This window comes from Anopheles aquasalis, chromosome 2 (assembly GCF_943734665.1).
Source record: "Anopheles aquasalis chromosome 2, idAnoAquaMG_Q_19, whole genome shotgun sequence".
NCBI classification, from domain to species: Eukaryota; Metazoa; Arthropoda; class Insecta; order Diptera; family Culicidae; genus Anopheles; species Anopheles aquasalis.
In genome coordinates, this window is record NC_064877.1 from 84,053,147 (window position 1) to 84,065,646 (window position 12,500).

A 12,500-nucleotide genomic window follows, 5' to 3' on the forward strand; every position below is an offset into this window, starting at 1 on the left:
AACAGCTTTCAGTCTGCAGTGCAGCGGACTATAATGGCACTCCGAACTCCGGCATCCTGTTGACCGACAACGCATAACAAGCTAACCGGGAATCATCGACCGTACGAGACCGACGGCAATCGTCCGGTTTGTTTGGATCCGTCATCATCTCATTTCGTTTGCTGCCACAACGGGCAGTAGAAATGCCGGCCTCATCCCTAGACCGGATGGGACAGCTGCGGTGAAATGCTGGGATCTAAATTGGATTTAAATTCAATATTGTCCCAAATCGTTTTCGGATTCAATGCTCTAGCGCTGTGGGCACAATCCCATTCCCGCTGGTAATTAAGTATGCAGGCGCATCTGGTGATGTCATTAAAAATGTAGTTTCCTATTATTAGTTGCTGCACTTGATGCTGCGAGCTCGAGCATGGTGCTGAGTTTGGCAAATGGGCGTTTGAATGAGTTTTGGGTGGCATGTTGAGGAGGGTGTTTGGATATTTTATTTGATAATTGAATTTGAAGCTGGGCTCAGTGAGCGGTCCTATGGGATTCAGCCCATTTTGGGAATAATTTTTATCAAAAGGCAGCTGTATATAATTAATATTCCTTTTTGCAATGGAACAAACACTAGACAGCGTGCTGAAAATGTTTTTCTTAGAGTTGCAAAACAAAAATACTTGAATATTGTGTAAAGTCAAATGTTAGCAAAACAAAAACACGAACGTCACAAAGCGATTAAAAACTGTTTTCAAAATGTTATTACCCGCTATTATGCTCAACTCGCTCGTTTTTTCTTTCTTTCTGTCATCCACAGAGATTTTACACGCATCATAAGACCTTAACGTGAAACCGAACGCCAGTTGCCCGGGCACCAACGTCCAAACAGCCGGAAGCCGTGCGAATGTGAACTCGGAAAGCTCGGAACTGCTCGCACGGAACTGCGCCCCCGGAACATATTCGCACGGACACATAAACAACGGCCGTGCTGGCAAAAGTTGGAATCGTTTTCCGGTTGTTCGACTCGCTGCTCCGCCGCTTCATCACGCTCATCGGCCACGGTGAAAATCCTTCAGACAAACGACAAACAGGACCCCGGGACAGCGAGGCGTTCAACTCTCTTCTTTCGCTGCGAGTATCACTTCCGGTCAACCGGCACCGGGGTTGAAACGGAAGGGCTACCACACTAGCCCGGAGTGTCCGGAAGGCCCCGTCCCCGGGGGGGGGCGACTAGAATGGGAAGGCATTCCATCTCGGTCAAGCGATTATAATCGCAGCGTACCAGGATGGGCCGGTTGGAATGATGCTGGAAATAGTAGCTGGAACGGGTAGCACAACAGAAATGAAGCACTATCGGTGCTGTTGTGGAGCTTGCAAAATGTTAGAAAACATTCTGGCTTCCGGAATGTGTTTTATGTGACTTTTTTTAGTTATCGTTGATCCGTTCGACAATGCACAACGAAGCAATTAAAGGCTCGACCAGTAATCCGAGTTAGAGTTTTTAGCTGAAATGCATCACCGAGTTTGGGGACCAGATGAATAACGCTTACATGTGATTTATTTATTGTTTGTAACATTTTTCAAATTCAAAGTTATGCTTGATTATAATCATCTATTTTTTTTCACTTACCTCAAGAGTTTGTTTTGTTTATCCGAGTCCGATAATTCATTCGTTCATCATATGACCAGAATGGTGATGTTTTCTAACATTCCTTTAGCGAAATACACCCCTTGAGCACTTGGGCTGAATATGAAGGACAAAAAATCTTACTCCGATACCATACAAAAGATCAAATGAAGTGTATCCGTTCTGGCTAGATAAATCGCTGCTCGGCCCTAGCAAATCGCTTCCGGAGAGGAGGCCGGTTTGAGGCTGAGCAAAACAAAAGAAACAGAAACTTTCACGCATTTCGATTATACCGTTCGTTGCGCTCCGTGTCCTCAGGCGAGCTCGAGCGACAAGCGGCCAAGATAAAGACATCTCTCCAAAGCCCTTCATAAGAACGAACCAAAGATCATCGCGCAGCCATCAAAGAATACCGGGGAGGTTTGTAAAGCGCGTTGGCTTGCAAATCGCGCGGAAAAATTAAGTGATGAAAAGTGGTCGCTTCGCCGCTGAATGGAAAGCGCTCACTGATGCAGAACGGTTCCGGCGATGAGCATTGAGCGCAAGATAGCAGGAGCAGCCAGGGGAAAAAGTCAGGAGGAGAGAGGGAGTGGAAAGACGAAGAGGAACGCTGCTAAATAAAGTAAATGAATTGCGTATTTGCAGGAAGCGGCACGGTGCACGATCGTTACGCCCTGATGAATAATTATAATTGAAACTGTGGTCCTTTCAGTGTCGAAACCCGGTATGAAGTCTACCATCGAAATGAAGTGCCAGTGAGTGAGAGAGAGAGTGTGTCTGTGTGCGCGCGCGTGTGTGTCCGTCCGTGAGGATCAGGTTCGAAACGTTCGAGTGAAGGAGTTTGGTGCGCTAAATCGGAAAACTCCGCCATAAATTAAAAGTCCCAGTGGTGTGCCCAGTGGCAAAGCAGCGAATTTCGCCTCTCAAGCTGCTCCTCTGCTCTGGCTAGAGGGGCAGTGCGTACGCCTGTTATTGTTTCGTAGCCAAGCCGAACCGAAACCGAACCGAAGCGCACCCGGAACCGGTGGTACCCACTCTCTGTTGGTGCCCTCTTCTCTGAGGCGCATCGCAATCCGGCAACAAAATGACGGAAGCAGACAACTACGACGATGAGGTAAGTGGATGGCAACGATCCTTGAGCGTAATTAAGTGGCTACGTGGCCGGTCACCGGAAGTATCCCCGATCATCTGCAAGCAAGGAGTCAACGAACGAGTGGCGCTCTCGGATCGCGCTCAAAGGAATTTGTTTAAATTAGTCGAGCGTTAATCGTGAAAAGGATTAATTCCTTTTCTTAAGCACGTCCATTCAGAGGAAAACGTTTCGTTTTGTTGTTGTTTTTTTTTGTGGGGCGGTGTTTGATCTGGGCGCTTTTGCTTTTCCTTTGAAAAATGGAAACTAATTGGTCACGTCTTTCGTGTTGCGTTGATTGATGGATTAAGGTATGAGATTTGCTTGATGGGTTCCTCGTCGCCTGTTGAGAGGTTGTTATATTCAATCACTCATGCGAATTTGATAAAACGGTACCGTAGCTAAATTAATTCTACGTGCTCGTTGTGAAAGCGAAGTCTGAGTCGTTTACATCTCATTTTAATAAGCTTAATAGCAGCATTATTGCAGGAGAATGATCACAGAATACTAGCAAAACGAATGCGGCTCTTGCCTAAACCAATCTAAACGGTTCTTGTTCATGCACCTGGTACCTCGCCTTTCACAAGCGAGATTATTTTTTTCCTCCACTTTCGATAAAGAACCCGGTGACCATCAGCAAAAACCGTGTTCGGACGACACTTTTGGGCTGCTCCAGGATGCGATTGCGGTGACGATAAAGAGACTAATCATCAGCCTGGAGCGATGATGCAGCAAATGGTACACTTTGTACAATCAGTCCCGTAACGCAAACACAAAGCGAAGAATTCAAAATGAGGTATTTCATGCCGTTTCCGGTCCGGTCGGGGCTTTACCTTTTTTTCTCCTCCCCCGTCGTCGTGTACAACATTTTTCATTCCGATCTACCTTTTTTGTCGGTCCGGCCTTTCTCGTCCTCAGTCTGACTCCATTTCTCCGGTTTTCCGGTGGTTGTGAGTGTCCCTTGGAGCCATTAATTTTACCGAGAACAAATCCACATAACGCGTATAATTGCTTCCATATCGATTTGGGCACACGGCCTGGCACCATTGCGCTGCGGTAGGACAACAAGTCCCATGATAAGCAACAACCTGACAGGGTCTCAGGACCACAGGAACAGAGTTTTTTGGGGGCGGGGATGGTTTCCGGTTTACGAGAATATATATCCCCTTTTCCATCCTTCACCCTGCTCGACGAGGGAGACGTTAGTCTCTTCCTTCCAGGGGCGCAACCGGAAAGCATTATGCTGCTTCTTAGCACCATGGTTGGGCAGCGTGTGTTTTTTTTTTGTTCGGGGGAAGGGCGCATGTTTTAACGAATGGTACACCGGCCGGATGGTGTTGGTACCGTCGTGATGTGGTGAACTGCTGCTCGGCTTGGTTTTTGTTTGTGTAAAACTGCGAGAAAGATAAAAAGGAAAACAAATTCACGCTTCCTGTTTCAAGTTTGTTCCCAGAGCGCGGTACCGCGTGACTTAATCAATTATTAGACTTCCTTTGGTCGGGATAAGCCACCGGCAGTGTATTCGGGCGCACGATGTGCTGCGGGGCATATTAAATGAACCTTATCATCCGGTTGGTTTAAACATTACCTAACAATGGGTTCGTCGGTATACGATGTATTTAGCACAAGCGGTTCTCTGTTGGATAGTCGATACATTCGTTAAGATGTTCTTTTTTTCTTTTTTAATCAACCGATATTACACGATGGTTCGTTGTTTTGAATAATATTTCTAAAATCATTGCAATGCTGGTTACGTAATCAGGCTAATAGATAATTGGCAATGAAGACACTGTATCACTTTTGATTTGATATTGTTTGTAAGCTTCTCCCCGATGCTCCTATATTTGTTCAAATCAGTTTGGGGAATCAACCGTGTGAGCAGCACCGACAGTGGCGGAATGCTCGTGATATGATCACGAACGAGGTGATATGAGTAGAATCTGGCTGTGACACACTGCCAGTCAAATGTCAATTCAAACTGTCATGGATGCTTCTCGTCCGTGTGCTCCTTGCCCCTCAATTAAACTCGACCTGTCAGGACAGCCCGGCGTGGGCCAGACCATGAGGTAACAGGTGCACAATCAACCGAGAATGAAACACAGCGACGGCTGTACTTGAGTTGGATTACACCTCGAGCGTGTTTAATTTCATTTCCATTTTCACTTCAGTTCAGTTGCGTACAGAGCGTTGGTGAGCTTCTGTTGGAACTCAAGCTTGATGCCTGATGTACGGCGGCTTGCTTTGATGCTCAGCGATCTCGTGTATCAAGAGAGCCATAAATTGCGTTCAATGCGTCAATAAACGGATATTTCATTTGGCTCAATCATATCGCCAGCGGACTGGTTGGGAGTGCAGGTTTGGAGTCGTTAATTGCATGTAATAATACGATTATCGTGGGTTGATTTGATGACTTTTTATGGCATGCAGTGAACGGAGTGGTGTCGTTGCTGACATATGCATAGGGTGACGATAAGCTAATCACATTAATTGATTCAATCTGCATGATTGATATGTCTTTGTTTGTTGATATCTGATTGTGTTTCTCTGTTAAGCGGAATGTGAGAGAAGTTTCGATTGATTATTCGCAGATTGCAACTAGATTTTAGAATTCAAATGAATTTAAATTGTTGAAAAGGTTCATGGTCAACCAAATTTGATGACTTGCATTGATCGTGGACTAATTCGCAATGGTGACGAACTATATCAAAGCATTGCAGCTTACTTTATCCATTTTATAACATTGAAACATTGTCACAAGTTGCAAAGATTCCATTTTCCCCTGAGTTCCAGCGATGAAGTTGCAAATACCAACGCATCTGATTGATAAAAATGGCCAGCAGAAAGCAGCAAAGAAACTTCCACTAGATCACGCCAACCGTCCGCACCGTCGCGACATCGCAAGCGTTGTTTACCCGCCTGCTTGACATAGTTTGATGAAAAATGGCACCGGAAATGGTTAAAATTGAAATGCGAACAACAGTCACAACAACAAAATTGCAACAGTGAGTACACTGACCAACTCCCGACTCCAGTGCAATGCTCCGGTTGTGCACCAGCATGGTATGCCCCGTCCTGGGACGCAACTCAGCCAAGTTTCCCGAACTTCGTTACAACTTTTTCACCGACGCCGAGGGCTACCCCTCCTCTTTTTGCAGCTGGCCAAACTTTTGCAGCTGGTGAAGGAATGTGTCCCAGCGATCGAATTGAATAGCCTGCTGAGAGCGATGCGGAGCGGAGCGGAGTGGAAGTTTGTTGTGTGACGCTCTTTGCTTCGTTCGAGTTCGAGTGGCGAGGCCACGAATGTGCGCGCGCGGAATCGGATGATTCGCAATCATAAATTCTAAAAGTATGAAGACTAAAAACACAACAACAAAAACCAGTCAAACGGAAAGAAAATAGCCTCACGCCACGGTGGCCACGGTGCGATGAGTGCGTTTGAAAAGTATCCTGACGGCTAAATGTACTCCAGCCGAGGGAGTCTTCTGTCGGATAGGAAGTTCAGCCGAGTACCGTTCACGTCTGGGGAAAGAATAAAACAGAAGGAAAGCATTAAGCAGCGCCGCACTCCTGCACCCACTCTGGTGCACTGTTTTCTCAATTTAAAATCTTCACGATACCATTCATATGGCCAAGTTTTGGAAGCCAGATTGCACAAAACAACGAACTCAGCTGGGGCAACAAGAAGACGAGAGATACTCTCCCTGACAAAAGCAAATTAACTTCCACTGGGTAGGTTGCTGTGGAATGAACAAACGGTTTCCCTGCTGCTTCCTACGAGCGTGGGGAAGTGAATGCCAAGGCGAACCCCATCTGACGTGGGCCCATCTCTTGTAGGAGTTGCGCGTGCACCAAAATGGTAACGGCAGTAAAGTTGGCATGTGCTGGGCATGCTTGTTAAATCTTTACGATTTCACCGAACCCATTGTAGGATGATGATGAGGAGGAGGAGCAGGAGCAGGATGCTGATGATAATGATGATTACGTTGATAGTTGGGTTAAACGGAACCTCCTACTGACAGGCTGGCTGGTTGGCTGTGTCAGCGTGGGATTGACGGAATCAACATCCCGGGTAACGAGTTCGTTTCATTTGGTCTCTACCTTCGCTCCGAGCGTGTTGTGTCTACGGTGGACAGGACTCTTGAGTACAATTTCCGGAGCTCAAAAATGTATTATTTAAAATTATTTGTGTCTCCTCTCCGTGGGCATTTATTTTTCATTATACAAATATGAAGCACTTCCATGTCGTGAGCATGGGCCTGCAATACCCCGTGAGGCCTAATGTCTGCAATGTGAGCATGTGATACATGAGCCTCTTTTTTTTGGGGGGGTGAGGATTCCATTTATCACACATTACGCCACACTTCTCTTCTATTCAACTTGTGCTTCTTGTGGTCCACCAACCATGAGCTTTTCGTTTGTAATCCAATCTATCTCCAAAAAGGTTTGCCCTTGGATGGTGGCCCCAGGATAGTCGAACTGCTGATATTGTTCGCATAAAGCTAGGGGAGGATTTTAGAGTGGCCTCAAAAAACTGAATGCGGCATGAAAAGTGAAACTTTAAACCTCATGCATTATGATAATCATCGAGCGCAGGGGGTGGTGCTGGTAGCACTATGGTGTGATATTTGAAGAAATGAATGGAAAAATATTCCATCATCCATTTCACTATCCACACCCCCGAGGCCATACTCGGTTGCAAGGATTCTATTTTTTATTTCTTCTATTGCCGAAAATTCCTTTGGCTTTCGGCTCGCGGATTAATATTCCATCACGGCGATTGGAAACGGCGACGGCTCATGAATATACAAACTTGGGCGTTCCCCGCCATAAAGAAGTGCCTTCCGTGCAACGAAAAGAATTATGATTCAATGGAGTGTCAAAAGATCAACACCTTTCACGGTTTTGTGTGAAAGTTTTTCCCCCAAAAGTGCCGCCGGACGTCGGCGGGAAATGCATTGAATGGCGCTCCTTTCTAGGCGCCTCCATTATGCGACGGGAGAGTTCACGTTGAGTTAAACGGTAATTCACGAACAATGCGGCCAGTTTTGTGGCACGGTTTCGGTTCCCGAAAATTCGGCCACCATCTGTTGTGTTGTTTTAACAATGGTTGGCTTTATCGTGCTCCGTTGGTGGTCGTATTAGTTTTCTTGAGAGAGAGAGAAAAAAAAGAACACGGCAAATCGTTATTTGCCCGCTGGTTCCTATTGTTCTGTTCTTGCTAGAAGGGGTGAGCCGCTTCCAGCACAGCAATAAGCAGTCTTTACCGAGCGGAGCATTCCAAGGTTCTGAGAAGAGGAACTATTTCGAGCATCGCGTGTGGATACGAAACACGAAGCAATGCTAGGATTGAATCCGTTGCTTTTGTTCTCTCGGCAAAGGAGTCTGCTCCTGCTCCTGCTGCTGCTATTGCTTTGTTTATGGCTTCATTCAACAGTTCGCCTCTATTCGATTGCATAACTCGTACTCGGATGTTGCCAAAACAAATGAATGATGACGCTTATCGTTGCCGCGCATGGTTCTCGAGCATGCATCTGTGCAGTTTGCAAAGTTGGCCAAAGTGTAACTACACATCGTCCATCAAATCGGAGAAACTAGACCAACATGTTACGTACTGGAAATGAATCCAACTCCTTTCAATTACCACCAGTCTGGCACACCACGTTCACCCCGGTTCTAAACGAGTTATCCAAATCAGGGTCGAAGCGAAAGTGTCAAAACATGTTACCGATTCCTACATTCTTGGGCGAATGTGTTGCGACATCGATTTCCCTTCGACAGCAGGATGAGGTGGATGAAGTGCATGGGATAAGCTTCTGGCCAAAACTTTTGCGCTCATCTTGCTGAGGTTGCTGCTTCGGTGCTCCGGATACGGAGTGTCACTGTGACAGCGAGCGATGAAGCGAAGTAAAACGAATGAGTAGGCAAAAGGAGCACCGAGATCTGGGCGACAACTATAACCGGGGACACTGTACTGTGTCAATTATGTGACTTTGGATCGTTTTTTATCTTCCCGCTCTGTAACCCATTTCACCCGTTGACGTTAACGACAGTGTGGTGTTGCATGGGACCATTAGTTCGAATCTTTTTTATATAAAAATCGATAGCACCATATGGTATTTCATGTATGGCTGTAGCACATTGCTTCGTGCATACCGTAAAAATGGTTCAAATTAAATAGAAGGCAAGCAGAATTTTATACTCTTATTTCATAATGATTGATTTTAAAGTTCATTCCATAGTTTATGACTATGATACAACTAGCTTTGGATGGAATATTACATTTTAGATTATCTTATAATGTGTAAATAATTATTGAAATTATTGAATTTATTGAATTTATGATTTTGTTTTCTGCAAACCATAGTTCACATTTCGTAGAGACCACAACGCCGCTTTCGATCACAAAGCATCAGTTTCTGCAAATGATATCATTGAGGAACGAAGTGATTGGTTACAAACGCCGACATATTATTTAAATATTGATCATTCCATCATAATATCCTTGCGCTGACAACTGCCTTCAGGCCTACAATGTCCCCCCCCCCTCCTCCCTTTCGATCGGTGACACGATTTCCTTTCAATTTCCCTCGCAAAAGAATCCGAATTTCAATCGACCTGACATTGATCAATTGTTATTTGTCCGAAAATGGGACCTCGAGCTTTCACCCACGATGCGTTCTAAAAAGTCCCGAAGGATATCGTATCGGTTCGAAACCGGGCCGCTACATCGGTAGCTGGAAAAAAAAGGTTTACCAGCTCATCCGGCCACCGTAGAGAAGCGAAAGTTCAAATTTAGATCTAATCAATCATGTTCCAGTCCAGTCAGTCACCATTTCGTAAACTGCGGCTGGTTCACTCGAACTGCGAACGAATCACCTGACGTGGACAAGACTGGCCTCAAACTAGATGCGTCATGCGGTCCCCCAAATGGGGATCGAAACCGCCGTCGATGTCGGTAAATATGTTTTTGGCTTCAGCATTGTTTCGCTTCTTCGTCCGTTCGCTGGTTACTCGAGCTGACAGATTGTGGTGCTGTACGGTTGAAATTAAAACACATCAATCTTGGTGCAGTTTGGTCACTCAACCGGCGGCGTGCGGAGGAAACCTGCTGTTGTTCCGGTGAATTTACGGTAGATTGAAAACCCCTCTTTCGATGCTTGAAATGAATTCGGTGAAGCCACCTAACCACCACACAGTCACTGCGATACGTAATACGATATTAGAAGTTGCGTGCAGTTTGCCGCATATTAAACATTCCAAAGTACTCTTCACAAAGCCCTAGAATCGCAGCTCTGCGAACGCTGTTGGCAGATGCAGCATCTATGGAGATACGGGTAACTATCCCCGCCCCCAACAGGCACTCAAATTAGAAACCACACACCCCCACACGCGCGCACACTCTCTCGGGGTGCACAAAACTACTCGTGTAATTATTCGTGTGCGTCTCGGCGATGCACTATCTCATCAATTATGCGCTGCAATGAGCACCAAAGACGCGTATTATGGTGCGGTGCGGTGATAATGGAATTAAGCAAACTCGTGCTCGTTGCAACGGTGTACCGTGAAGTGTGACAGCACCGTGTGCATGTGTGCGAGCTTTCAACAACTCAACCGTTATCCAATTGAGATTGGGGAAATGGGCACCAAAGCATTAATTTACCTCCTCCCGGTGCTCGGTGATAATCGTACGGGTAAATCTTAACGAGATACAATCGCGAACCGGTGCCTCGCGTAACTGCTTAGCGGAGATCGGTTACGGATCGATGAAGATTGGTTTTCTCAATCGCCCGTCACCACCGACCTTCGACCTGGCTGGCTTGGTGGCTGGTGAGAAGAAAGCCGTGTCTGTGGCATCTAGATTGTTTATTTACAGAAAAATAATCGTAAATTTTAAGTACAAGCCGGCGATTGGGGAAGGGGAAGTATAGGGTGGATCCCAGTGGGTGTGATTCGATTACGATAATCTCGTTTCGTGGTCGTTTGCTCTCGCGTACCTTCACCGACGACCACAAAACAACTCCCGGTCGGTGCCCCCCGGGCCAATCAATTCGCCATAACAAACGACTCATTTCAAGCAGCTTATGTTCCGCTAGCATCAGACGCCCCGCAAAAGGGAGGGGTGAGTGAGGCAATTTAAATTCCCTCCAGCGTGTGGTGCCGATGGATAGATTGCTCATTCGCTCGCTTCGGATGTTGTTGCCATTGAACAGCCGTCTTTCGATCGTGGCTGCCGTCGCTGGAATCAACACTTTGCGATCCCGCAGCGAACAAACGGAGTAGAGATTGAGGCCGACAACGGCCAATTGATCGTACTGCGATTTCTGCGTAATTGCAGCAGGAGCAGGATGTAAATCCCTGTCCGGGGGTTTTAAATTCGGTTCATTCTTTTTTTTCGGAGTGGCTTTTCGTTTCTCTGTTACGCATTTCCCGGGGTCATAGTCCGTTCTGCTTTTCTAGCGCCACTCAGTAGCGAGCATCAATCGGACAAAAGGGTGTTTTTTTTTTGGTCGGAGGAGATGGGTTTGTATGTGTGTGTTGCGTGGTGAGTATTGATTTTGGATGCTCGCATACGCATGGTCCCCGGGTTTTGGGTTCTTTTAACTTTCCTGTACCGCCGGGAGCGGAAAAGCCACAACCGAACGTAAATATTGATGTTCGTTTAAGTATCCATCCCCTAGGCGGTTGGGTTTTGCCGAAAGTATGTGGGTTTGTGTGTTTGTTTGTGTGTGTTTGGGTGTGTGTTGTCCGACGAAACGATCGATAATGATCGGCCAATGGCCTATGCTGGCCCGTTTGCGAAGAACCAAAGTGTTACAGATCTGTTCTCCACTGACTCGCTCGCTCGCTCGCTCGCTCAGTTGTTAGTGATTTGTCATTGAAAAATAACATTTAATGAAACAGCACAAACAGCACGCAACATCAGCGCACACTGCCAAGACTCGATCGAAGTCCCATTAATCGTGCGGAGAGTTTTGCTGCAACGCTGTCACTCGATGTTCCGCTGTTCGGTGGACTTCGTTTTCAAACTCATTTCGTTCAAACTTCCAAGACATTAAACCACATCAGCTGGAGGTGGTTGATGAGCAGGACGTCGTACACCACCGGTTACAGGCCACTGGCCAGCCGGCGATCGAAAACTGCACTCTAAGCAAGGAGTCGAGCGACGCTTCTCACGTTTCGATCACTGTCATGCACCACCAAGGCTGGCGAAGTAGAAGCTGAGAAAATTAATTACGAATCAATTTATCATTACGCGAGTTCGAGGCGAAAGTTTTTTGCCCTTTTTCCTACCGCTGCCTGTCAGTGCGATCGGTGCTCGGGGCGATGGGAAAACGTTTCGCTTCAGTTTCGATTAAATGAGACGGACAAATCGATTGACGGGTATTGATTCTGTACGGAGCGGAAACGGAGGATGAAAAGAAAAACCCCCGGTGATGGCACCTAACAGTGTGAATGATGTATCGTTAGTACACGAAACACGGTTCCGCTCCGGTTGACCGTCGCACGACCACCATTTGTACACCATTACCGGCGGTGCATTTTCAATGAGGTGGACCCTCGGACGGGGGAAAAAAGCCACTGCAAAACCGCGCTAGTTAGCTGCTGCAATCGCTTTTCATCGATCCCTTCAGACCCCCTGTTTTGGGTTGAAGGCGACAGCGAACCAAGGTGCGTGTGGCGTGAGGTGGCGCACAAATGACTGAATCATTTACAGCAATAATTAAATTTGCATTTTTCACACTCTCGCCCGGATGTCGACAGTAT

General features: G+C 46.5%; 1 protein-coding gene across 4 annotated transcripts in view; it reads left to right on the top strand.

Moving 5' to 3' along the window:
- LOC126569570 (venom dipeptidyl peptidase 4) overlaps window positions 1–12,500 on the top strand; it is a 91,686-nt gene that overhangs the window by 19,375 nt on the left and 59,811 nt on the right. For 3 of the 4 annotated variants that reach the window (XM_050226760.1, XM_050226758.1, XM_050226761.1), the window contains exon 2: window positions 2,252–2,720. In XM_050226760.1, the coding sequence (XP_050082717.1) occupies window positions 2,691–2,720 (30 nt within the window). In that variant the 5' untranslated portion in view covers window positions 2,252–2,690. The remainder of the gene's footprint in view (window positions 1–2,251; window positions 2,721–12,500) is intronic. The other variant, XM_050226759.1, reaches the window with a different exon arrangement.